Below are 27,227 nucleotides of genomic sequence, written 5' to 3' on the forward strand. Positions count from 1 at the left end.
GGTTAAGAGAAGGGAGGAAGTGAATGGCAGGTGTAGGCAATGAGGAACTACTGAGGTACTCGACGAGTACAAGAAATGCAAGAGGACTTGAGGAGGAAATCAGGGGGGTAAAAGAAGGCATGAGGTTGCTCTAGCAGACAAGGTGAAGGAGAATTCTAAGGGTTTCTACAGATAGATTCAGAGCAAAAGGATTGTGAGGAACAGAATTGGTCCTCTGGATGATCAGACTGGTCATCATCTATGCACGGAGCCCAAAGAGAGTGGGGAGATCTTAAATGTTTTTACATCTTTTTTTCCCTCCTCAACTGTGCTCTTGCATTTCTCATACTCCTCAAGAACCTCATTTGTTCCTCCCTGCCTCTAATGTGCCTCCTTTATTTTCTTAACCAGCGCCTCAATCTCTCTCGAAAACCAAGGTTCCCGAAACCTGCTATCCTCGTCTTTTGTTCTGACAGGAACATGCAAACTCGGCACTCCCAAATTTTCACTTTGGAAAGCCCCCCCCCCCCACCCCCCGCTTACCCAGCCGGAAAACAGCTCATCCCAATCCACACTTTGCGGGTCCCTTAACCCAGGGTGCGGACGCACGGTCTGTAGGAGCGAGGCTGGCAGCAGCAGAAGCAAGATCACGGACCCCGTACAGATCACAGAGGAGGAGATGTTTGCTGTCTGGAGGCAAATTAGGGTGTAACATTTAAGAGGAGTTTAGGTAAGTACATGATAGGAGGGGTATAGAGGTCTATCAACCCTGTGCAGGTCGATGGGACTCAGCGGATTAAACATCCAGCACAGACTAGATGGGCTGAAGGGCCCTTTCCTGTGCTGCAGTGTTCTATGACCGCCGGCTGCCATCTGCGGCATCTCGTCAAAGGCCTTCTGAGAGCCCAAGTAGGTAACATCCAGCGACTCTCCTTTGTCTAAAGCAGGGGGCCCCCAATCCTTCCGATGGCGTGGAGCCCCCTACCGTTAACTGAGGGGTCCGTGGCCCCCCAGCCCCGGTGAAGGTTCGTTAGCCGGAAAGGAGGTACCAGCAGACCCAACGTCAGCTTCCACTCCTGAGCGGACCCCTTGTACGATACGAAGGAAATTTGCCCTCAGACGTACCACCAGACCCCTCCGCACTGCTGCTGTCAGACTCCTGAGCGGGCCCCTTGTACGATATCGACATTTGGCCTCGCAATCTACCTCGTTGTGATGTTGTGTTTAATTGTTCCCCTGCGCTGCACTTTCTCTGTCGCCGTCACACTTCAGTCTGCGTTCTGGTACAGTCTGACATTGTTCCACCTCACTGCCCTGTGCAATGATCTGATCTGTATGGACAGCGTCTTGTGCCATGTATCTCTGTGACCGGAATAAGCCAACTACAACACCAATACCAATGAGGGAGGGGCTCCTTCTATCCCCCTTTCAATGAGACAACAATGGGCCCCACCACCCTCCCCTCCAGGGTGCCTTCTCCTCCCAGCCCGCCGGCTTCCCGGATTCAAGTGATCGCTGGTGACCGCAGGAAACAAGAGAGGCAGGCAAGATCACATCAAACTTTATTGTGATTTGGCAAATGGAGGTCAGGATGAAGAGCAAGCGGAGGCCACTCGGCCCGTCTGGTCTGTTCCAACATTCAGCGAGGTCCTGTCACAGCTTCCATCGCTGCCCGATCCCCATCAAACCAGAAGACATTGGAGCAGAATTAGGCCATTCAGCCCATCGAACATGCTCTGCCATTCCATCATGGCTGATTTATTATCCCTCTCAACCCCATTCTCCTGTCTTCTCCTCATGCCCTGACTAATCAAGAACCTATCAAACTCTGCATTATATGATTTATCATCCATAGCTGCCTGTGGCTCTGATTTTCACAGGTTTTCCCCAATTCCCTGAATATCCAGAAACTGACCCACCCCGCTTGCATTTACCCCGGAGACAGACTTGAACACCCATGGGTGCAGCCGCTCACTGGGAGAAGGTTCTTAGAGGGGATCATCACATTCCGGAGGGGGGGTGAAGACGGTCGGATCTCGGATTCCCAGGACCAGGTTATAGAAGCTGCAAACAAAGGCAGAAATATTGTAGAAAGGAAAACCATCCGGTCCCAGGTCCTCCCAACAGATCGCCATGGGCAACCAGACCCAACCAAAGGAGCCCAGAGACAGGGAGGTGTACAGAGGAGGAAGTGGTTTACAGAGATGGGAGGGGCATAGGGGCCGGGAGGGGGTTACAGAGACAGGGAGGGGTGTAGGGGCTGGAGGGGGTTACGGAGACAGGGAGGGGTGTAGGGGCCAGAGGGGGTTACAGAGACAGGGAGGGGTGTAGGTTACAGAGGGGGTTACAGAGACAGGGAGGGGTGTAGGTGCCAGAGGGGGTTACAGAGACGGGGAGGGGTGTAGGGGTCAGAGGGGGTTACGGAGACAGTGAGGGGTGTAGGTGCCGGAGGGGGTTACAGAGACAGGGAGGGGTGTAGTGGCCAGAGGTGGTTACAGAGGCGGGGAGGGGTGTAGGGGCTGGAGGGGGTTACACAGACAGGGAGGGGTGTAGGGGCCGGAGGGGTTACACAGATAGGGAGGGGTGTAGTGGCCAGAAGGGGTTACGGAGACGAGGGGTGTAGGGGTGGGAGGGGGTTACAGAGACAGGGAGGGGTGTAGGGGCCAGAGGGGTTACAGAGACAGGGAGGGGTGTAGGGGCTGGAAGGGTTACAGAGACAGGGAAGGGTGTAGCGGCCAGAAGGGGTTACAGAGACGAGGGGTGTAGGGGCTGGAGGGGTTACACAGATAGGGAGGGGTGTAGGGACTGGAGGGGGTTACAGAGACAAGGAGGGGTGTAGGGGCCGGAGGGGTTACAGAGTCAGGGAGGGGTGTAGGGGACAGAGGGGGTTACAGAGACAGGGAGGGGTGTAGGGGCCGGAGGGGTTACAGAGACAGGGAGGGGTGTAGGGACTGGAGGGGGTTACAGAGACAAGGAGGGGTGTAGGGGCCGGAGGGGTTACAGAGTCAGGGAGGGGTGTAGGGGACAGAGGGGGTTACAGAGACAGGGAGGGGTGTAGGGGCCGGAGGGGTTACAGAGACAGGGAGGGGGTGTAGCGGCCAGAAGGGGTTATGGAGACGAGGGGTGGAGGGGTGGGAGGGGTTACAGAGACAGGGAGGGGTGTAGGGGCTGGAGGGGGTTACAGAGACAGGGAGGGGTGTAGGGGCTGGAGGGGGGTTACAGAGACAGGGAGGGGTGTAGGGGACAGAGGGGTTACAGAGACAGGGAGGGGTGTAGGGGCCGGAGGGGTTACAGAGACAGGGAGGGGTGTAGGGGCTGGATGGGGTTACAGAGACAGGGAGGGGTGAAGGGGCCGGAGGAGGTTACAGAGACAGGGAGGGGTGTAGGGGCCGGAGGGGTTACAGAGACAGGGAGGGGTGTAGGGGCCAGAGGGGTTACAGAGACAGAGAGGGGTGTAGGGACTGGAGGGGTTACAGAGACAGGGAGGGGTGTAGGGACTGGAGGGGGGTTACAGAGACAGGGAGGGGTGTAGGGGCCGGAGGAGGTTACAGAGACAGGGAGGGGTGTAGGGGCTGGAGGGGTTACAGAGACAGGGAGGGGTGTAGGGGCTGGAGGGGTTACAGAGACGAGGGGTGTAGGGGCTGGAGGGGGGTTACAGAGACAGGGAGGGGTGTAGGGGCCGGAGGGGGTTACAGAGACAGGGAGGGGTGTAGGGGACGGAGGGGTTACAGAGACAGGGAAGGGTGTAGGGGCCGGAGGGGTTACAGAGACAGGGAAGGGTGTAGGGGCCGGAGGGGTTACAGAGACAGGGAGGGGTGTAGCGGCCAGAAGGGGTTACGGAGACGAGGGATGTAGGGGCCAGAAGGAAGAAAGAATACGACAGGGGCGGGATAGAATAAAGAGAGATTAAAAGCAGGAAACTTACGACTCCGAGAACCAGCGATCCTCGTGGAATTTCGCTCGGTACTGGAGCAGACATTTTACATCTGTGAAGGTCATCACGTACTTCACTGGAAACACGGAGAGCAACGGGTCAGTACGGGACATCCGCGCAAAATGTCCGACCCGCACAGCTGATCTGAACAGCCAGCACGTGTCATCCACACGGAGAGGGGGAGAGGGGGGTACAGAGAGAGGATGGGGACAGAGAGAGAGAGAGAGAGAGAGAGAGAGAGAGAGAGAGAGAGAGAGGGGGGGGGGTACAGAGTGGGGGGGACAGAGAGTGGATGGGGACAGAGAGAGAGGGGGACAGAGAGAGAGAGGGGTACAGAGTGGGGGGGGACAGAGAGAGGGGAGCGGAACAAGAGGGGTGGGAGAGAGAGAAAGGGGGTGAGAGAGGGGGAGAAATGGGTAGGGAAGGGGAACAAGAGGGGAGGAGAGAGAGAGGGGACAGAGGGGGAGAGTGAGAGGAGAGAGAGAGGGGACAGAGGGGGAGAGTGAGAGGAGAGAGTGGGAGGGAGAGAGGGAAGAGAGGAGAAAGGGGAAGGGAGGGAGAGGGGAGAGAGAGGGTCAGAGGAGGGAGAAAGGGAGAGAGTAATAAGGGAAAGAGAGAGGGAGAGAGAGGGGTAGAGAGACAGGTAGGGATGGGGAGAGAGAAGGGATGGAGAGACAGGAGAGGAAATGACGGCGAGAGAGGGGGAGAATCGATATAGAAACAGAAATCAACAACCCAAACGCGGAGGGGGGAGATATTTACAAAAGCTTTGTACTCTCAAAATTTCACTTTCGAAGGCCTCCAATCTACTAAGTGCACCTTTGCCAGAAAACAGGCCGTCCTAATCCACACCGGCCAGATCCTTTCTGATACCTTCAAAACTGTCCTTTCTCCGACTTGGAATCTCAACCCACGGGCCAGACCGTTTTATTGATATTTACTTTGAAACTAATGGCATTATGATCGCTGGATACAAAGTGTTCCCCTTTCAGTCACCCTGCCTCCCTCATCCCTTATAGCAGATCCAGTGTCACACAATCTCTCGCTGGAACTTATACACGCTGAGGAAGGGAACTTTTCCTGAACGCATTTGACAAACTGTATCCCATCGAGTCCTTTTACAGTCTGGGACCCCCAGTCAATACGTGGGAAGTTAAAATCACCTTATGTGTCTTGCAACAGTCTGCAAACTATTTACAAATCTTCTTATAAATCCCACGGACTGTTTGGTAGTCTATATTTAAAAAAATCCCTTTAACGTGGTCATTCCCCAGTTCTACCCGCCAGATGAGTTCTCCAATCTGAGCACAGCTGTGACATTTTCTCTTGACGAGTAGTGCCGCCCCTCTTCCCTATAATCCCTCCCGCTCTGTCGCGCCTAAAACAACGGAATCCCGGAATACCGAGCTGTCAGTCCTACCCCTCCTGTAACCAAGTCTCACTAATGGCTACAATATCATAATTCCAGGTGTGTCGATCTCATCCGCCTTTCCTGCGATACTTCCTGCTTTGAAACATACGCACCTCAGCACACTAGTCACACCGTGCTCAACCTTTTGATTCCTGACTGTCTGAGGTCTTACCAACATCTGCCTCCACAACTTTCTGATGCTCTTCTCCCCCCCCTTCCCCCCCCCATAACTCTAGTTTAATTCCCCCCCCACCCCCATGCAGCACTGGCAAATCTTTCTGCTAGGATATTAGACCCCTCCAGTTCAGGTGTAAACCATCCCTCTGTACTTGTCCCACCTTCCCTGGAAGAGAGCCCAATGATCCAAGAATCTGATGTCCTCCCTCCTGCAGCACCTCCTTAGCCACATATTAAACTGTATAATCTTCCTGGTTCTGGCCTCACAAGCACGAGGCACGGGTAGCAATCCTGAGATCGCAACCTTGGAGGTCCTGCCTTTTAACTTAGCACCTAACTCCCTCAATTCCCTATGCAGAACCGCATCACGTCCCGCCCAAGTCATTGGTACCTACGTGGGGCATGACCCCCCCAGCTGCTCACCCTCCCACTTAAAGATGCTGAGGAGTCGATCCGAGAAGTCCTGGACTCTGGCGTCCGGGAGGCAGAAAACCGTCTGGAAATCTCGTTCTGGTCCACAGAACCTCCTGTCTGTTCCCCTGACCAATGAATTAAGGAGATTGAGAGGGGATCTGATTGAAACATATAAGATCATTAAGGGATTGGACAAGATAGAGGCAGGAAGTATGTTCCAGATGCTGGGAGAGTCCAGTACCAGAGGGCATGGTTTGAGAATAAGGGGTAGGTCATTTAGGACAGAGTTAGGGAAAGACTTCTTCTCCCAGAGAGTTGTGGGGGTCTGGAATGCACTGCCTCGGAAGGCAGTGGAGGCCAATTCTCTGGATGCTTTCAAGAAGGAGCTAGATAGGTATCTCATGGATGGGGGAATCAAGGGATATGGGGACAAGGCAGGAACCGGGTATTGATAGTAGATGATCAGCCATGATCTCAGAATGGCGGTGCAGGCTCACAGGGCCGAATGGTCTACTTCTGCACCTGTTGTCTATTGCCTATTGAATCCCCTCTCTCTGCAGCCTGCTTCCCTTCTGAGCCAGATTCAGTACCAGAGACCTGCTCGCGATGGCTTCTCCCTGGAAGGGCACCATTATCGAGGGGAGCCTCTCAGAGGCTGTCTCTCCCCCTTCCCCTCCCCTGACAGTCGCCCAGGTACCAGCCCCCTGTCAGTCTCCCGTGGGAGCTCAGGCTCCAGTTCCAAGGGGCTGCGTGTTGGTGCACTTTGTACGGACGTGGTTATCAGAGAGACTGGAGGTCCCCAAAGCTCCCACAAGGGACTCATTAACCCACTCTAGGCACACTGGAAAAGTAACTTACTGGAAACTTACTTAGATCCTCTGCCCGGGCCTGCTCAAGCCTGCCGAGCCAAAGATGGAGCACTCTAACGCTGCCCCGCTCCAGCAATGACCGCTCCGCTGGCACCCGACTTATTTTTATTGGCTAAAGCAATGAGTCCCGCCAGATGAGACTTGCAGTTTTCAACTGGCTCCCATCCTACAAAGGCGGGTGATCCACTCGGTCAGTACAGGGAGAAGCAGAGATATTGAGAGAGACAGAGTACTAGAGAAAGTGATGAAGAGATAGGGTGAGGGAGCGTGACAGAGAGAGGGGAGAGAAGGAAGTGAGGGAGGGAGGGCAGAAGGAAAGACAGGAGAAGAGAGAGATGGCTTAGAACCAACCCAGTGTGGAAGAGAAATGACTGCCACCTCCTGAGGGGGTTGGTTGAAGCTGAGAGAGGGAACGAGAGGGATAAAGAGGGGGTGTAGAGTGACATTTCTTACCATTATCCTCCACTCCACTCCAGACGTTGGTCCGAACTCCCGCCTTAGGAATGGCAACGCTGCCGATGTAAAGCTGGCTGAGGAGCGTGGCGTCTTTGGGAACACCAAATTTCCGGAATGGAGCACGGAGCGAGGACTTCAGGCAGGTCCCATTGTGGGGGAAGTACCGGTACATCACGGACTGTGTGGAAGTGGGGGGGAAACAGGACAGGTTACAGGGGGGGGGCACTCGGACCCCGCGAGGGCCGGGACTCGTACGGAGGGACCCTCGAGGCACAATCCGAGAGATCAGGATCTCACTGAACCCTGTACGTACATTGGAAGGCCCAGATCGGGTGGATGTGACGGTGACGCCTCCGATAGTGGTGGGGAGGGGGAGGGTGGGGGTGGAAGTCTAGGACCAGAGGGCACAGCCTCAGAACTGAGGGGCATTCCATTTGGAATAGGGATGAGGACGAATTTCTTCAGCCCAGCGGTGTTGAACCTGTGCAATTTATTACCATAAATGGCTGTGGACATGTGGGCTTTTTTTGAAATCAACTTTATTGTCTTATCAAATTGACATGAGGGTGGCGGAGTGGAGGTATGTCCCTACCAACGGAGGTGTAAGGTGCTCCTTCCCTCCGCCGGCCTGCAGGTCACCCGTGGGCAAGGGGTAGCACCGGCTTAGCCCCTGATCAGGGTCACTTGAAGCCGTGGGGGTAGATGGTGCAGATCACAAGTCCTGGTTATGCGACCACTGACAATCTCTGAAGAGTATTTACAATGGCTGGTGGAGACGCTGCCCAGACGAAGACGGTGGCAAAGCACCTCAATCATCGCCGTGGGAAGACGGTGATCGCCCTCGACACCTAACGGACAAACGGACGTCTCCGTGCATTAGGAATCTGCTGTGGCGTGCTGCTCGGGGTGCGGTAAACATTCACTAACGGTAAAGACTAAAGGACTATACAAAAATAATGTTAGAGGTTGGAGGATGAGCACGAAATGAAAGTGTGCATTAAAGTCCCGAGGAAGGGCCTCAGTCTGTTTATTCCTCTCCGTAGACGCTGCCTGACCTGCAGTATCTTGTGCGCGTGCCTCTGGGTTTCCAGCATCCACAGGACGTCTTGTGTTTGTGAGTGCATAAGTACCAGAAGTATTTGCGATGTCTAAAGTGTTTCCAGTGCAGTGACGGGGTAATAGAGGGGGTGGTGGTGGGCAAAGTAGAATGGTTGATCAGATCAATTGCCGAGGGGAAGAAATTGCATGCAGGTTTAATTTACGCTTATTGTGAATAGAGTCGTAGAAAAGTACAGCAGAGAAACAGGCCCTTTGGCCCATCTACTCCATTCCGAATCGTTTAACCTACTCCCATCGACCTGCACCGTAGGACCACAGCCCTCCACTCCCCTCCATCCATGTACCTGCCCAAACCTCTTCAACGTCGGAATCGAGCTCGCGTCCACCACTTACGCCGGCAGCTCGTTCCACTCTCTCACCACCCTCCGAGTGAAGAAGTTTCCCCTCGCGTTCCCCTTAAACTTTTTCACCTTTCACCCTCAACCCGTGACCTCTGGTTGAAGTCCCACCCAACCTCGCTGAAAAAAGCCAGCTTGCATTTACCCGATCTATACCCCTCATCATTTTATATACCTCTGCTAAATCTCCCCTCAATCTTCTGTGTTCGGAAGTCCAAACCTATTCGATCTTTCCCCGTAACTTGGGTCCTCCAGACCCGGCAACGTCCTTGTAAATTTTCTCTGTACTCTTTCAACCTTATGTGGGGCTCTCAGTACCAGAAAACCGTGGTGTTAACTGTTCAGGCTAACAAAATGGCTGCTCGGTGTTGTTATTTAACAAAATGGCTTCTCTGTGATGTTATTTGATGCTGTAATGGGTTCCTGTGTCTGGAATGTTTGGGTTATGACTGCAGATGAGGGGGGAACTAACCAATGGAGAATTGTTATGTTATCTTGTACGTGTGAGCTGAGTGGGAGTTCGTGGCCTTTTTCGGGAGGCGAGCGAGGAGGACGGACGTGTGAGGAGCGGACAGCGGATACTGGACATTGGCGGTTCGGACTGTGGACGAAGGCTCGGACGGTCATTGTGGATGGAACCGGAGGCGTGAGCTCCAACGTATTAAATCTGTGCACAAACAGATGAACTTACTGATTTGGCGTCTTTAGGTTATCTGTTTCCGCTAACCCATCACTAAGGAATAACTATAAAGCTGCAATTATTCACTCGCCTTTGGTGTATTGTCTGGTGTTTGTGCTGTCGGCATGTACCGTGGGGGCATTACACCGAAGTATTGCACTATTAGCGGGGCGATGGGTGTTCACCCGAGGCGAACGGGAGTAAAATGGGGACAAGGATGCTACACTTATTTCCATCCTTCCTGTAGGCCGGTGACTAAAATGGCACACCATCCCTCCGAATTGGGCCTCACCCACGTCTTATTCAAATTCAACACACCGTTCCCTCTCCTTTACTCAGTACATTGATTTATGAAGGCCAACGTGCCTGATACTCCGAGCCTGCGAGGCTGCTGCCAGTGGGATTTTCACGCGCCTGTGCACACGTGGACTTGTGCAGGTGACATTAGACTTAACTCTGAGCTTTTTTTTTAAGGTCAATGCACTCAAAACGCAAGGAACTCGGGGAGCGCCAATGGAGAGGAACGCACAGCAGGAGTCAGGCCTTTCCGAGTGAAAATGGGCCCAGTTTGGTGCCCGTCCCCTCACCTCCTGGAACAGCAGAATGTCCACCTGCTTCCACTGCTGACGTCCCCCTCTGAAGACGAACACGCTTTTGTAAAATCTCTTGTTAATCGCGTCGTAGGAGAAGTTCCCGTAATTGTCTATGAAATTGACTGGGTGAAACTGTGTGGAAGGAAGGCAGTCAGTCAGACGGTGAGATCTGGGGTCTCCAGGCCCCTGGGAGGGGAATAGGATTCAGGTTCAGGTGCGGGCTTGGACGGAGACCCGGGGTGGGACTCAGATTTAGATTAAGATTTACATTTGGATTTGACTTCCCCAGTGGAGTCGCGGATTCAGGGCTCTGGCCACCAGGCCTCAGATTCCAGGTTTCCAGTCGACCTTTGGCCTTTGATTACATAGAAACATAGAAAACCTACAGCACAATACAGGCCCTTCGCCCATCAAAGTTGTGCCCAACATGTCCCTACCTTAGAAAAATAGAAAGCTGTGGGTAAGCCTAGAAATTTCTAAACTCCACGTACCTATCCAAAAGTCTGTTAAAAGGCCCTATCGTATCCTCCTCCACCACCGTCGCCGGAAGCCCATTCCACGCACTTACCACTCCCTGAGTAAAAAACTTACCCCTGACATCCCCTCTGTACCTACTCCCCAGCACCTTAAACCTGTGTCCTCTTGTGGCAACCATTTCAGCCCTGGGGAAAAGCCTCTGACTATCCACACGATCAATGCCTCTCATCATCTTATACACCTCTATCAGGTCACCTCTCATCCTCTGTCGCTCCAAGGAGAAAAGGCCAAGTTCGCTCAACCTATTTTTAATAAGGCATGCTCCCCAATCCAGGCAACATCCTTGTAAATCTCCTCTGAACCCTTTCTATAGTTTCCACATCCTTCCTGTAGTGAGGCGACCAGAACTGAGCACAGTACTCCAAGTGGGGTCTGACCAGGGTCCTATATAGCTGCAATATTACCTCTCGGCTCCTAAATTCAATTCCATGGTTGATGAAGGCCAATACACCGTACGCCTTCTCAACCACAGAGTCAACCTGCGCAGCTGCTTTGAGAGTCCTATGGACTCGGACCCCAAGATCCCTCTGATCCTCCACACTGCCAAGAGTCTTACCATTAATACTATGTTCTGCCATCATATTTGACCTACCAAAATGAACCACTTCACACTTATCTGGGTTGAACTCCATCTGCCACTTCTCAGCCCAGTTTTGTATCCTATCAATGTCCTGCTGTAACCTCTGACAGCCCTTCACACTATCCACAACACTCCCAACCTTTGTGTCATCAGCAAATTTACTAACCCATCCCTCCATTTCCTCATCCAGGTCATTTATAAAAATCACGAAGAGTAGGAGTCCCAGAACAGATCCCTGAGGCACACCACTGGTGACCGACCTCCATGCAGAATATGACCCGTCTACAACCACTCTTTGCCTCCTGTGAGCAAGCCAGTTCTCGATCCACAAAGCAATCCCATGCCTCCTTACTTTCTCAATAAGCCTTGCATGGGGAAACATCAAATGCCTTGCTGAAATCCATATACACTACATCTACTGCTCTTCCTTCATCAATGTGCTTCGTCACATCCTGAAAAAATTCATTCAGGCTCGCAAGGCACGACCTGCCTTTGACAAAGCCACGCTGACCATTCCTAATCATCAACCCCAGGACTCGCTGATGAATATAAATCCAGGCCTCAACTCAGGACTCTCCAGAGATGCCTCAGCACCAGACTCTCCACTGGCCAGTACCCTGAACACTAGGCCTCAGCTCAGGACTCTCCACTGGCCAGTACCCTGAACACTAGGCCTCAGCACCAGACTCTCCACTGGCCAGTACCCTGAACACTAGGCCTCAGCTCAGGACTCTCCACTGGCCAGTACCCTGAACACTAGGCCTCAGCTCAGGACTCTCCACTGGCCAGTACCCTGAACAGTAGGCCTCAGCTCAGGACTCTCCACTGGCCAGTACCCTGAACAGTAGGCCTCAGCTCAGGACTCTCCACTGGCCAGTACCCTGAACACTAGGCCTCAGCTCAGGACTCTCCACTGGCCAGTACCCTGAACAGTAGGCCTCAGCTCAGGACTCTCCACTGGCCAGTACCCTGAACAGTAGGCCTCAGCTCAGGACTCTCCACTGGCCAGTACCCTGAACACTAGGCCTCAGCTCAGGACTCTCCACTGGCCAGTACCCTGAACAGTAGGCCTCAGCTCAGGACTCTCCACTGGCCAGTACCCTGAACACTAGGCCTCAGCTCAGGACTCTCCACTGGCCAGTACCCTGAACCCTAGGCCTTAGCACCAGGCTCTCTGATGACTAGGCTTCAAGCTGCAGGTCTTGGTGACTGGTGCGCCCTCCTGCAACAGGGGTCCCAGGGAGAGGCGGGCCCACACTCCGGATACAGGGAGACCGTGGGCACTGTGGGCCTGTTTCTTGCAGAAAAGTGGCTCCGGGTCAACGTCCCATCAGGCCATGCCATTCAGGGACTTCTGCTAGTATTGCTCATTGTGACGGTCTGCGCTGGATCGTAACGCTCTGTGCTGTGTATGACTGTATGTGTTGCGCTTTGCCCCCCTGGTGCTGGAAGAGCGACGTTTCGTTTGGCTGCATAATGCCCATGGGAGAGTAACAATCAAACCTGAACTTGATTGGAGCTGGCAGTTTGTAATGAGAGGCCATCAGTTAATGACCGCACCCTGATGGCTGCCCTTGGTAGCAGCCATCACAATAAAGTGCAACTAGGAACTCGGTTTCCGGGACAGGGGAAGTGGCCCAAACGCGGTTGGGTTTTGAAATCCATAAACACAATATGCTGGTTATACTCACAACGGTCACCATACCTTCCATTTGGTCCGGAGAAGCTGTGGGTTTCAGGGGGAGGGAAAAACGGGGAGAGGAATCAGTTGGCGCCCGCTTGGGTTGAGGCGAAGTCATCTGGCGACGAGCTGACCGTGATTCTGGGACGGCGCAGAATCGTTCACGGTTTCCAGACGGGGACGTGTGGGGTGGGGCGTGCGTTTACCCGAGAGCAGCTCGATGTGGGTGGGGGGGGGGGGGGGTCGGAGGTGTAAATCCTGACACCGCAGGGTCCCCGCAGCACGTGCAGGCCATTCGGCCTACTGTACCATACTGACCAAGGTGCCCAGATGAACAGGTCCCAGTTAGACCCCACGCTCTGAACATTACCCCTCAGTTCCCTCTGAATCTACTCCCCCTCCCTCTCGGCTCTCACCCATGCCCTCTGGTTTCAGACTCCCCCACCCTGGGGAGAAGACTGCGTCTGTCCACCTCATCTACCCCCCACCCCCGCACCGTGAGTTTATAAACCTCTATAAGGTCACCCCACAGCCTCCGTCACTCCAGGGAAAGCCCGTTCAGTCTCTCCCTGTATCCCGGGATCAGCCCGGGGAATCTTCCCCACCCTCTTTCCAGATCGTTGATATCCCCTCCCTCCTCGACCGCTAGGCATCCGACCCCCCGCAAAGGTCTGGAATTTTCACTCACTGCAGCGTTGGGGGCTGTCCAGCGCAGAGGCCAGGGCCAGTAGGCAGAAGATGGGCAGAGTGGCCAGCAGCTTCATGCTGAGACACGGGGCTCCAAGATTCACCTGGGGACGGAGCGGAGAGCGTCTAATCGGTTTCTTCAGCTGTGGGATGTTCAGCGGGGGGTTCACAATGTTCAATGGAGATCCAGACCCGTGTATCCGACCCTCCAACCCCTCAGTGTATCAGTAAACGCCTCTGACCCCTCCCAGACTCTGTAACACCCCTCCCTCTCCGTCCAACCCCTCCCAGACTCTGTAATACCCCCCCTCCTTCTCCATCCAACCCCTCCCAGACTCTGTAATACCCCTCCCTCTCCGTCCAACCCCTCCCAGACTCTGTAATGCCCCTCCATCTCCGTCCAACTCCTCCCTCTCTGTCCAAATCGTCCCAGTCTCTGTAACACCCCTCCCTCTCCGTCCAACCCCTCCCAGACTCTGTAATACCCCCCTCTCTGTCCATCCAACCCCTCCCGGACTCTGTAATGCCCCTCCCTCTCCATCCAACCCCTCCCAGACTCTGTAATACCCCCCTCTATGTCCATCCAACCCCTCCCAGACTCTGTAATGCCCCTCCCTCTCCATCCAACCCCTCCCAGACTGTAATACCCCCCTCTATGTCCATCCAACCCCTCCCAGACTCTGTAATGCCCCTCCCTCTCCATCCAACCCCTCCCAGACTGTAATACCCCCTCTATGTCCATCCAACCCCTCCCAGACTCTGTAATGCCCCTCCCTTTCCATCCAACCCCTCCCAGACCCTGTAATGCCCCTCTCTCTCCGTCCAAATCGTCCCAGACTCTGTAATACCCCTCCCTCTCCGTCCAACCCCTCCTGGTCTCTGTTACACTCTCCCCGACACCCCTCCCCGTCTCTGTGACCCTCTCCCTCCCCTATCTCTGTGACCCCTGTCCCTCCCCTACACCCCTCCCTGTCTCTGTTACCCTCTCCCCTACACCCCTCCCAGTCTCTGTCAACCTCTCCCTCCCCTGCACCCCTCCCTGTCTCTGTTACCCTCTCCCCTACACCCCTCCCAGTCTCTGTCACCCTCTCCCCTCCTGCTACACCCCTCCCCGTCTCTGTCACCCTCTCCCTCGCCTACACCCCTCCCCCATCTCTGTCACCCTCTCCACTACACCCCTCCCCGTCTCTGTCACCCTCTCCCTCCCTGTCTCTGTGACCCTCTCCCTCCCCGTCTCTGTCACCCTCTCCCTCGCCTACACCCCTCCCCATCTCTGTCACCCTCTCCACTACACCCCTCCCCGTCTCTGTCACCCTCTCCCTCGCCTACACCCCTCCCCATCTCTGTCACCCTCTCCCTCCCCTCCCTCTCCCCCGCGTCTCTGTCACCCTCTCCCTCCCCTACACCCCTCTCCCTCCCCCGTCTCTGTCACCCTCTCCCTCCCCGTCTCTGTGACCCTCTCCCTCCCCTACACCCCTCTCCCTCCCCCGTCTCTGTCACCCTCTCCCTCCCCCGTCTCTGTCACCCTCTCCCTCCCCGTCTCTGTGACCCTCTCCCTCCCCTACACCCCTCTCCCTCCCCCGTCTCTGTGACCCGAGCCGGGGGTGTGCTGACAGTTTACCGAGCTCACTCACTCACCCGTCCGGTGGTGACTGTTCGCTGAGACGGGGGTGGGGAACGTGTGGCGCTGCCTTTGCCCTCTCCCTCACCGAGACAAACATCAGCTGATCCGCGCTGAGCGGGCGGCAGGCCGGGGCAGCCAATGAGGGCACCTGCCTGTGACAAGACGGGGGCAGAACCTGTTTCACCGTGCCAAGCCCTCTGCGGAAAGTCCCGCGTCCCAGGGATCAGGGAGAGGGAGAGGGAGAGGGAGAGGCTGCTTACCAAACCAACAGGCAGCAGCGAGCAGCCACAGTTACTGGGAGAGAGAGAGAGAGAGAGAGAGAAGGTCTCCCGGGACCCCCTATAAATACAGACACCCACTCCGACACCCCCTGTAAATACAGACACCCACCCCGACACCCCCCTGTAAATACAGACAAACTCCCCGGGACCCCCCTGTAAATACTGACACACTCCCCGACACCCCCTGTAAATACAGACAAACTCCCCGGGACCCCCTGTAAATACTGACACACTCCCCAGGACCCCCCTGTAAATACCGACACACTCCCCGGGACCCCCTGTAAATACTGACACACTCCCCAGGACCCCCTGTAAATACCGACACACTCCCTGGGACCCCCTGTAAATACAGACACACTCCCCGAGACCCCCTGTGAATACTGACACACTCCCCCAGGACCCCCCTGTAAATACCGACACACTCCCTGGGACCCCCTGTAAATACAGACACACTCCCCGAGACCCCCTGTGAATACAGACACACTCCCCGGGACCCCCTATAAATACAGACACCCACCCCCGACACCCCCTGTAAATACAGACACCCACCCCGACACCCCCCTGTAAATACAGACAAACTCCCCGACACCCCCTGTAAATACAGACAAACTCCCCGAGACCCCCTGTAAATACTGACACACTCCCCGGGACCCCCTGTAAATACAGACACCCACCCCGACACCCCCTGTAAATACAGACAAACTCCCCGGGGACCCCCTGTAAATACTGACACACTCCCCGGGACCCCCTGTGAGTACCGATACACTCCCCGGGACCCCCTGTAAATACAGACAAACTCCCCGGGTCCCCCTGTAAATACTGACACACTCTCCGGGACCCCCCTGTAAATACAGACACCCACCCCGAGACCCCCCTGTAAATACTGACACAATCCCCGGGACCCCCTGTAAATACAGGACACCCACCCCCGAGACCCCCTGTAAATACTGACACACTCTCCGGGACCCCCTGCAAATACAGACACCCACCCCGAGACCCCCTGTAAATACTGACACACTCCCCAGGACCCCCTGTAAATACCGACACACTCCCCGGGACCCCCTGTAAATACAGAAACACTCCCCGGGACCCCCTGTAAATACCAACACACTCCCCGGGACCCCCTGTAAATACCAACACACTCCCCGAGACCCCCTGTAAATACTGACACACTCCCCAGGACCCCCTGTAAATACCGACACACTCCCCGGGACCCCCTGTAAATACCGACACACTCCCTGGGACCCCCTGTGAATACAGACACACTCCCCGGGACCCCTGTAAATACAGAAACACTCCCCTGGACCCCCAGTAAATACAGACACACTCCCCGGGACCCCCTGTAAATACTGACACACTCCCCGGGACCCCCCGTAAATATTGACACACTCCCCGGGACCCCCTGTAAATACTGACACACTCCCCCGGGACCCCTGTAAATACTGACAAACTCCCCGGGACCCCCCTGTAAATACTGACACACTCCCCGGGACCCCCTGTAAATAAAGACACCACACCCCAAGACCCCCTGTAAATACTGACACATTCCCCAGGACCCCCTGTAAATACCGACACACTCCCCGGGACCCCCCTGTAAATACTGACACACTCCCCAGGACCCCCTGTAAATACCGACACACTCCCTGGGACCCCCCTGTAAATACAGACACACTCCCCGGGACCCCCTATAAATACAGACACCCACCCCGACACCCCCTGTAAATACAGACACCCACCCCGACACCCCCTGTAAATACAGACAAACTCCCCGACACCCCCTATAAATACAGACAAACTCCCCGGGACCCCCTGTAAATACTGACACACTCCCCGGGACCCCCCTGTGAATACCGATACACTCCCCGGGACCCCCCTGTAAATACAGACAAACTCCCCGGGGTCCCCCTGTAAATACAGACCACACTCCCCGGGACCCCTGTAAATACTGACAAACTCCCCGGGACCCCCTGTAAATACTGACACACTCCCCAGGACCCCCTGTAAATACCGACACACTCCCTGGGACCCCCTGTAAATACAGACACACTCCCCGGGACCCCCTATAAATACAGACACCCACCCCGACACCCCCTGTAAATACAGACACCCACCCCGACACCCCCTGTAAATACAGACAAACTCCCCGACACCCCCTATAAATACAGACAAACTCCCCCGGGACCCCCTGTAAATACTGACACACTCCCCCGGGACCCCCCCTGTGAATACCGATACACTCCCCGGGACCCCCCTGTAAATACAGACAAACTGCCCGGGTCCCCCTGTAAATACTGACACACTCTCCGGGACCCCCTGTAAATACAGACACCCACCCCGAGACCCCCTGTAAATACTGACACAATCCCCGGGACCCCCCTGTAAATACAGATACCCACCCCGAGACCCCCTGTAAATACCGACACACTCCCTGGGACCCCCTGTAAATACAGACACACTCCCCGGGACCCCTGTAAATACAGAAACACTCCCTGGGACCCCCTGTAAATACAGACACACTCCCCGGGACCCCCTGTAAATACTGACACACTCCCCGGGACCCCTGGAAATATCGACACACTCCCCGGGACCCCCTGTAAATATAGACACACTCCCTGGGACACCCTGTAAATACGACACACTCCCCGGGACCCCTGTAAATACAGACACACTCCCTGGGACCCCCTGTAAATACCGACACACTCCCTGAGACCCCTGTAAATACTGACACCCCACATCGGGACCAGACCCCTGTAAATACTGACACCCACATCGGGACCCCCTGTAAATACAGACACACTCCCCGGGACCCCCTGTAAATACCGACACACTCCCCGGGACCCCCTGTAAATACCGACACACTCCCTGAGACCCCTGTAAATACTGACACCCACATCGGGAGCCCCTGTAAAGACAGACACACTCCCCGGGGACCCCCTGTAAATACCGACACACTCCCTGAGACCCCTGTAAATACTGACACTCTCCCCGGGACCCCCTGTAAATACCGACACACTCCCCAGGACCCCCTGTAAATACCGACACACTCCCCAAGACCCCTGTAAATACTGACACACTCCCCGGGACCCCCTGTAAATACAGATTGTCGAAGATTGCAGAGAGACATCGATAGGTTGCAGAAGTGGGCTGAGAAGTGGCAGATGGTGTTCAACCCGGAGAAGTGTGAGGTGGTACACTTTGGCAGAGTACAAAGGCAGAGTACAAAGTAAATGACAGGATACTTGGTAGTGTGGAGGAGCAGAGGGATCTGGGGGTACATGTCCACAATATAAAACTCTGGTTAGGCCACACTTGGAGTACTGTGTCCAGTTCTGGTCGCCTCACTATAGGAAGGATGTGGAAGCATTGGAAAGGGTACAGAGGAGATTTACCAGGATGCTGCCTGGTTTAGAGAGTATGGATTATGATCAGAGATTAAGGGAGCTAGGGCTTTACTCTTTGGAGAGAAGGAGGATGAGAGGAGACATGATAGAGATGTACAAGATACTAAGAGGAATAGATAGAGTGGACAGCCAGCACCTCTTCCCTAGGGCACCACTGCTCAGTACAAGAGGACATGGCTTTAAGGTAAGGGGAGGGAAGTTCAAGGGGGATATTAGAGGAAGGTTTTTCACTCAGAGAGTGGTTGGTGCGTGGAATGCACTGCCTGAGTCAGTGGTGGAGGCAGATACACTAGTGAAGTTTAAGAGACTACTAGACAGGTATATGGAGGAATTTAAGGTGGGGGGTTATATTGGAGGCAGGATTTGAGGATCGGCACAACATTGTGGGCCAAAGGGCGTGTAATTTGCTGCAATATTCTATGTTCTAAATATAGGGGATTTCAAGATAAGATGGTGCGTGATAGAGATCTCTCATGGTGATTTTCTTAATCAGCAGCCCAAAGTTCACAAGATACACCCAGAAGTATTAGGAAGGAAAGCCTTTGTTGTCCAGGGTAACCATTTTCTCTGTAACTTGCAACACAGTACCTGCTCTTTGTCCGTTCCTTCCTAGCTCTTGAGCGTGGGATCATCTGTATGGGTGACTGGCAAACGCTGATCTTCAGTGTAAGCTGAGCCAGAAGTGAGGAAGGCAAATGCGATGTTGGCCTTCATTTCGGGAGGACTAGAATTGAAAGGGCAGGGAGTGGTGCTGACGCTGGAGTGCGGCGAGCAGTTTTGGGGCCCCTGATCTGAGAACGGATCTGCTGGCACTGGGGAGGGTCCGGAGGAGAATGAGCGGGTGGTGGCTCTCAGCCTGTACTCGCCGAAGGTTAGAAGAATGACGAAGGGGTCTTATTGAAGCCTGCCCAATATTGAAAGGCCTAGATAGAGAGGATGTGGAGAGCCTGCATAGACCCTCGTCCCCTGAGTCCTTACCCATCCGTGTACCTGGCCAAAAGCTTCTTAACTGTTGTTATTGCGCCCACAAGAATGCTTCCACCGGCAGCTCGTTCCACACAGATACCCTGTCACGGTGCGCGTTCGCAGGACCGTACCGGCGGCTCGTTCCACACGGCCACCCTGTCACAGTGCGCGTTCGCAGGACTGTACCGGCAGCTCGTTCCACACGGTAACCCTGTCACGGTGCGCGTTCGCAGGACCGGACCGGCGGCTCGTTCCACGCAGCCACCCTGTCACGGTGCGCGTTCGCAGGACCGTACCGGCGGCTCGTTCCACGCAGCCACCCTGTCACGGTGCGCGTTCGCAGGACCGGACCGGCAGCTCGTTCCACGCAGCCACCCTGTCACGGTGCACGTTCGCAGGACCGGACCGGCAGCTCGTTCCACGCAGCCACTCTGTCACGATGCGCATTCGCAGGACCGGACCGGCCGCTCGTTCCACACGGTAACTCTGTCACGGTGCGCGTTCGCAGGACCGTACCGGCGGCTCGTTCCACGCGGCCACCCTGTCACGGTGCGCGTTCGCAGGACCGTACCGGCGGCTCGTTCCACGCAGCCACCCCGTCACGGTGCGCGTTCGCAGGACCGGACCGGCGGCTCGTTCCACGCGGCCACCCTGTCACGGTGCGCGTTCGCAGGACCGTACCGGCGGCTCGTTCCACGCGGCCACCCTGTCACGGTGCGCGTTCGCAGGACCGTACCGGCGGCTCGTTCCACGCGGCCACCCTGTCACGGTGCGCGTTCGCAGGACCGGACCGGCGGCTCGTTCCACGCGGCCACCCCGTCACGGTGCGCGTTCGCAGGACCGGACCGGCGGCTCGTTCCACGCGGCCACCCCGTCACGGTGCGCGTTCGCAGGACCGTACCGGCGGCTCGTTCCACGCGGCCACCCTGTCACGGTGCGCGTTCGCAGGACCGTACCGGCGGCTCGTTCCACGCGGCCACCCTGTCACGGTGCGCGTTCGCAGGACCGGACCGGCGGCTCGTTCCAGGCAGCCACCCCGTCACGGTGCGCGTTCGCAGGACCGGACCGGCGGCTCGTTCCACGCGGCCACCCTGTCACGATGCGCGTTCGCAGGACCGGACCGGCCGCTCGTTCCACACGGTAACTCTGTCACGGTGCGCGTTCGCAGGGGCGTTCAAGGGTCATCTACCTGCCCTTTCCCTATAACCCTTAATTCCCCTACTATGTAAAAACCTACCTACTGTTTCTTAAATATATTTAGCGAAGAAGCTTCAACTGCTTCCCTGGGCAGAGAATTCCACAGATTCACCACCCTCTGGGAGAAACAGTTTCTCCTCATCTCCGTCCTAAATCTTCTCCCCTGAATCTTGAGGCAATGTCCCCTAGTTCTAGTCTCACCTACCAATGGAAACAACTTTTGTATGTTTCTATAAGATCTCCTCTCATTCTTCTGAATTCCAGAGTGTATAGTCCCAGGCGACTCAATCTCTCCTCATAGGTTAACCCCTTCATCCTGGAATCACCCTGGTGAACCTCCTCTGCACCGCCTCCAAAGCCAGTATATCCTTCCTCAAGTACGGAGACCAGAACTGCACACAGTACTCCAGATGTAGCCTCACCAGTACCCTGTATAGTTGCAGCATGACCTCCCTGCTCTTGAATTCAATCCCTCTAGCAATGAAGGCCAATGTTCCGTTTGCCTTCTTAATAACCTGTTGTACCTGCAAGTCAAATTTTTGTGATTCATGCACAAGCACTCCCAAGTCCCTCTGCACAGCAGCATGCTGCAATCCTTCACCGTTTAAAAAATAATAATCTGCTCTTCTATTATTCCTTCCAAAGTGGACAATCTCGCATTTACCAATGTTGTAAACTTTGGTGAAGAAAGCCCGTGAGCTCTACTTTGGGTGTCAAATTGGCGACCGAGATGAAACCTTTTAGACCAAAGCTGTCACTCTTTCATCTGACCGAACGTCTGGTTTTCTCTGCTAAGGACAGGAAATCCAATCTCATTTCAGTCCTGAGACGCGCGCCACATGACGATAGTCTTCCCGCACCGAAGGCCCACCTGAGACATGGAGCCTCGAGCGGGGGGGGGTGGGGGGCATGATACGCGAGTCAAGAATGGAGAACAATCCGGTACCGACACAGATCTTCAATCCTTTACGTCGAGTGAGCCTCATCTGATAACTCATTCTGCGGTAAATGACCTCTTGGGGACTCGTTCGTCAGAGGGAAAAGCAGGATTACCGGGTTGGAGATGAAATCTGAAAACGTTGGCAAATGCGATCAGCAAGGAAGGAGATTTACAACAGCCTTGGTACACCACGGTTCCTGTACCCTACCATCCTTTCCCTGTCTCATTGGAACGTACCTTTGCAGAACCCCACGCAAATATCCCCTGAACATTTGCCACATTTCTCCCGTACTTTTCCCCGAGAACATCTGTTCGCAATCTATGCTTCCAAGTTCTTGCCTGATAGCCTCATATTTCCCCTTACTCCAGGTAAACGTTTCCCTAACTTGTCTGTTCCTATCCCTCTCCAGTGCTATGGTAAAGGAGATAGAATTGTGATCATGTGAGTGTGTGACAGGAACATATGTCAGTGTGAGTGTGTGACAGAGCATGTACACTCAAAATTCCCGCATCTTTCGACTGGGGCAGTGACCGCGTGTGTTGGCGTGGTCTCGAACCGTGTCCGTGCTTACACGGAATACCCAATAGATAGCTCTCTACATGAGATTGTTCGGAGAGTGTCGGTATTTACAGAGGTCCCTGAGGGGGTGTTTCTATATTTACAGGGGGTCCCAGACAGTGGGTCGACATCTACAGGGGAGGCCTCGACTGGAGGCCAAGTCCGTGGGTGTAATTGAGGTGGAAGTTGATCATTTCCTGATCGGTCGGGTGAAGTGGGATCTGGGATCAGCCATGGTGGGATAGAGGAGCAGACTCGATGGGCTGAATGGCCTAATTCAGTTCCTATGTCTTATACGAGTTCAATCAGTGTAACGAGTGGGATCTTTCTGCAGAGAAAGGCCTTCTCTCTCTCTCTCTCTCTCACTCTCTCTCCCAGTAACTGTGGCTGCTCGCTGCTGCCTGTTGGTTTGGTAAGCAGCCTCTCCCTCTCCCTCTCCCTGATCCCTGGGACGCGGACTTTCCGCAGAGGGCTTGGCACGGTGAAACAGGTTCTGCCCCCGTCTTGTCACAGGCAGGTGCCCTCATTGGCTGCCCCGGCCTGCCGCCCGCTCAGCGCGGATCAGCTGATGTTTGTCTCGGTGAGGGAGAGGGCAAAGGCAGCGCCACACGTTCCCCACCCCCGTCTCAGCGAACAGTCACCACCGGACGGGTGAGTGAGTGAGCTCGGTAAACTGTCAGCACACCCCCGGCTCGGGTCACAGAGACGGGGGAGGGAGAGGGTGACAGAGACGGGGGAGGGAGAGGGGTGTAGGGGAGGGAGAGGGTGACAGAGACGGGGAGGGAGAGGGTGACAGAGACGGGGGAGGGAGAGGGTGACAGAGACGGGGGAGGGAGAGGGGTGTAGGGGAGGGAGAGGGTGACAGAGACGGGGAGGGAGAGGGTGACAGAGACGGGGGAGGGAGAGGGTGACAGAGATGGGGAGGGTGTACGGGAGGGAGAGGGTGACAGAGTCGGGGAGGGGTGTAGGGGAGAGGGTGACAGAGATGGGGAGGGGTGTACGGGAGGGAGAGGGTGACAGAGACGGGGAGGGGTGTAGGGGAGAGGGTGACAGAGACGGGGAGGGAGAGGGTCACAGAGACAGCGAGGGTTGTAGGGGAGGGAGAGGGTCACAGAGACAGGGAGGGGTGTAAGGGAGGGAGAGGATCACAGAGTCTGGGAGGGGTGTAGGGGAGAGGGTGACAGAGACGGGGAGGGAGAGGGAGGGGAGGGAGAGGGTGACAGAGACGGGGAGGGAGAGGGAGGGGAGGGAGAGGGTGACAGAGACGGGGAGGGAGAGGGTGACAGAGACGGGGGAGGGAGAGGGTGACAGAGATGGGGAGGGGTGTACGGGAGGGAGAGGGTGACAGAGTCGGGGAGGGGTGTAGGGGAGAGGGTGACAGAGATGGGGAGGGGTGTACGGGAGGGAGAGGGTGACAGAGACGGGGAGGGGTGTAGGGGAGAGGGTGACAGAGACGGGGAGGGAGAGGGTCACAGAGACAGTGAGGGTTGTAGGGGAGGGAGAGGGTGACAGAGACGGGAAGGGGTGTAGGGGAGGGAGAGGGTGACAGAGACGGGAAGGGGTGTAGGGGAGGGAGAGGGTCACAGAGACAGGGAGGGAGAGGGTGACAGAGACGGGGAGGGGTGTAGGGGAGAGGGTGACAGAGACAGGAAGGGGTGTAGGGAAGGGAGAGGGTGACAGAGACAGGGAGGGGTGTAGGGGAGAGGGTGACAAAGACGGGAAGGGGTGTAGGGAAGGGAGAGGGTGACAGAGACAGGGAGGGGTGTAGGGGAGAGGGTGACAGACGGGGAGGGAGAGGGTCACAGAGAAGGGGAGGGAGAGGGTGACAGAGACGGGGAGGGGTGTAGGGGAGGGAGAGGGTAACAGAGATGGGGAGGGGTGTAGGGGTGGGAGAGGGTGACAGAGACGGGGAGGGGTGTAGGGGAGAGGGTGACAGAGACGGGGAGGGAGAGGGAGGGGCATTACAGAGTCTGGGAGGGTTTGGATGGACAGAGAGTGGTATTACAGAGTCTGGGAGAGGTTCGACATAGAGGAAGTGGTGTTACAGAGACTGGGACGATTTGGACAGAGAGGGAGGAGTTGGACGGAGAGGGAGGGGTATTACAGAGTCTGGGAGGGGTTGGATGGAGAAGGAGGGGGGTATTACAGAGTCTGGGAGGGGTTGGATGGAGAGGGAGGGGTGTTACAGAGTCTGGGAGGGGTCAGAGGCGTTTACTGATACACTGAGGGGTTGGAGGGTCGGATACACGGGTCTGGATCTCCATTGAACATTGTGAACCCCCGCTGAACATCCCACAGCTGAAGAAACCGATTAGACGCTCTCCGCTCCGTCCCCAGGTGAATCTTGGAGCCCCGTGTCTCAGCATGAAGCTGCTGGCCACTCTGCCCATCTTCTGCCTACTGGCCCTGGCCTCTGCGCTGGACAGCCCCCAACGCTGCAGTGAGTGAAATTCCAGACCTTTGCGGGGGGGTCGGACGCCTAGCGGTCGAGGAGGGAGGGGATATCAACGATCTGGAAAGAGGGTGGGGAAGATTCCCCGGGCTGATCCCGGGATACAGGGAGAGACTGAACGGGCTTTCCCTGGAGTGACGGAGGCTGTGGGGTGACCTTATAGAGGTTTATAAACTCATGGTGCGGGGGTGGGGGGTAGATGAGGTGGACAGACGCAGTCTTCTCCCCAGGGTGGGGGAGTCTGAAACCAGAGGGCACGGGTGAGAGCCGAGAGGGAGGGGGAGTAGATTCAGAGGGAACTGAGGGGTAATGTTCAGAGCGTGGGGTCTAACTGGGACCTGTTCATCTGGGCACCTTGGTCAGTATGGTACAGTAGGCCGAATGGCCTGCACGTGCTGCGGGGACCCTGCGGTGTCAGGATTTACACCTCCGACCCCCCCCACCCCACATCGAGCTGCTCTCGGGTAAACGCACGCCCCACCCCACACGTCCCCATCTGGAAACCGTGGACGATTCTCCGCCGTCCCAGAATCACGGTCAGCTCGTCGCCAGATGACTTCGCCTCAACCCAAGCGGGCGCCAACTGATTCCTCTCCCGTTTTTCCCTCCCCCTGAATCCCACAGCTTCTCCGGACCAAATGGAAGGAATCTTGTCCGTGGTGAGTTTAACTTTAACACCGCTTTCAAGGTCGGGGGGTGGGGGGGGTTGCTGGGTGGTTGGTGTGGAGGGGGGAGGAGTACAAACTGGCAAGTGATAGGTGAGACCTCACACCCCTTCTCTTCTCCTCACCTACCCTTCACCTCCCTCCGGTTGCCCTCCTCCTTCCCATGGTTCATTCTCCGCTCCTATCAGATCCCTCGTTCTTCAGCCCTTTACCTCTTCCACCTATCAGCTCCCAGCTTCTTACTTCCTCTCTCCCAGGCACCCACCTCCTCCCTCTCCTGGTCTCACCTTTCCCCTGCCAACTTGTCCTCTTTCCCTCCTGGCGACTTGCTATTCTGACTCCTTCCCACCCCCACTTGCTTTCCGGTCCTGGTGGAGGGTCTCGGCCCGAAACGTTGGATGTTTCTCCATCATTCCACGTGCATCGCTCTGGGCTTCCAACATCTGTGGAACCTCTTGAGGTTGTGAAGTTCAGTCTGTCTGCCTGCAGCCTCCAGAAATCTGTCTACCTGTCTATCTATCTATCTGTCGATTTAGAGATACAGTGAGGAATAAATTCCGGCCCAACCGGTTTGCAAATGTTAAATTGACCCACTGACCGGCACACCTTTGGGCCGTGGGAGGAAACCTGAGCACCCGGAGGAATCCCCGTCACGGACGGCGCCGGAATTGAACTCTCAACCCCAGAGCGCCGCGGGCTGCAATGGCGTCACTCTGGCGTTTTACTTCTCGGGAGAACCGTCTCGCGGAGCTGACAGCTTCATCCGGCACTGCCCGCGGGCTCGCTTATTGTCAGAGTACTCACTCGGTATAACAACTCTTGAGATTCGTCTTCTCCAGGTATCCACGGAAGAAAGGGGAGGGGGGGGGGAAATGTGGAGGTCGTTGGAAGTGAAGCACCAGCTCCAGGGGGAGAGGCCGCTCGAACGCAGTGGCCTTCCGAGAAGAGCTGCTCGAGTGGGACTGTGGCCAATAACTCGCCCTGAACCACCCAACACTTGAACCAGAGGATTCCGTAAATTCACTTGGTCCACGGGGTCTGAGGGAGGTGGAATGTCCCATGCCCATGGCCGCCCTGGTTCCGAGCGTGCACTGCCCCTCTCTGGGATGAGGGATCAGGCAGGAGAGTACAAGGGTGGGTACACGAGTCACCGAGTCTGGATTTTGAGGCCTAGGGTCCTGATCATCGGAGAGCCCAGTGTCAAGGCCTGGTGTTCAGGGTACCGGTTACTGGAGAGTCTGTCACTCAGGCCTAGTGTTTAGCGGGTCATCGGAGAGACAGACATTCAAGACCTGGAGCTTAGGGTTATCAGAGATCTGCTACTGGGGGCCTAGTGCTCATTAGAGGTCTGGTGTTGAGGCCTAGTCTTGGGGATCCTGGTCACCAGAGAATCCTGAGTCGAGGCCCTGGATTTCGAGGTCCTCGGTCGTCGGGTTGATGCCGAAGGTCGTAGCTCGAAGACCGATCAGAAGTCCGGAATCCCGAATCTGGAAATCTATATAGTTGAATCCCAATGTCTCCATATCCGTGAGCCCACCAGAAGGTGGACGGTGTGTGTGTGTGTGTGGGGTGGGAAGGGTGAACAAGGCTTGTTTTGATGTTGTTTTTGTCGCTCGTTGCGTCTTCTGTGGTCCTGCCGAGCATTGTGGGTACGGGACGTTGGCGCCGAAATGTGTGGCGACACTTGT

The 27,227-nt window shown here is 55.8% G+C and overlaps 1 protein-coding gene across 1 annotated transcript in view; it reads right to left on the minus strand.

The window, feature by feature from the left end:
- Window positions 1–1,524: 1,524 nt before the first annotated feature.
- LOC140717714 (ependymin-like) overlaps window positions 1,525–27,227 on the minus strand; it is a 50,451-nt gene continuing 24,748 nt past the window's right edge. Inside the window, exons 2-8 of the mRNA XM_073031393.1 lie at window positions 15,093–15,230; window positions 13,456–13,597; window positions 12,778–12,812; window positions 9,964–10,101; window positions 7,238–7,418; window positions 3,905–3,989; window positions 1,525–2,043 (exon numbers count right to left, since the gene is read on the minus strand). Coding sequence (XP_072887494.1) covers window positions 1,968–2,043; window positions 3,905–3,989; window positions 7,238–7,418; window positions 9,964–10,101; window positions 12,778–12,812; window positions 13,456–13,597; window positions 15,093–15,230 — 795 coding nt within the window. The 3' untranslated portion in view covers window positions 1,525–1,967. The remainder of the gene's footprint in view (window positions 2,044–3,904; window positions 3,990–7,237; window positions 7,419–9,963; window positions 10,102–12,777; window positions 12,813–13,455; window positions 13,598–15,092; window positions 15,231–27,227) is intronic.

The sequence above is a fragment of the Hemitrygon akajei genome, chromosome 28, assembly GCF_048418815.1.
Source record: "Hemitrygon akajei chromosome 28, sHemAka1.3, whole genome shotgun sequence".
Taxonomy (NCBI): domain Eukaryota; kingdom Metazoa; phylum Chordata; class Chondrichthyes; order Myliobatiformes; family Dasyatidae; genus Hemitrygon; species Hemitrygon akajei.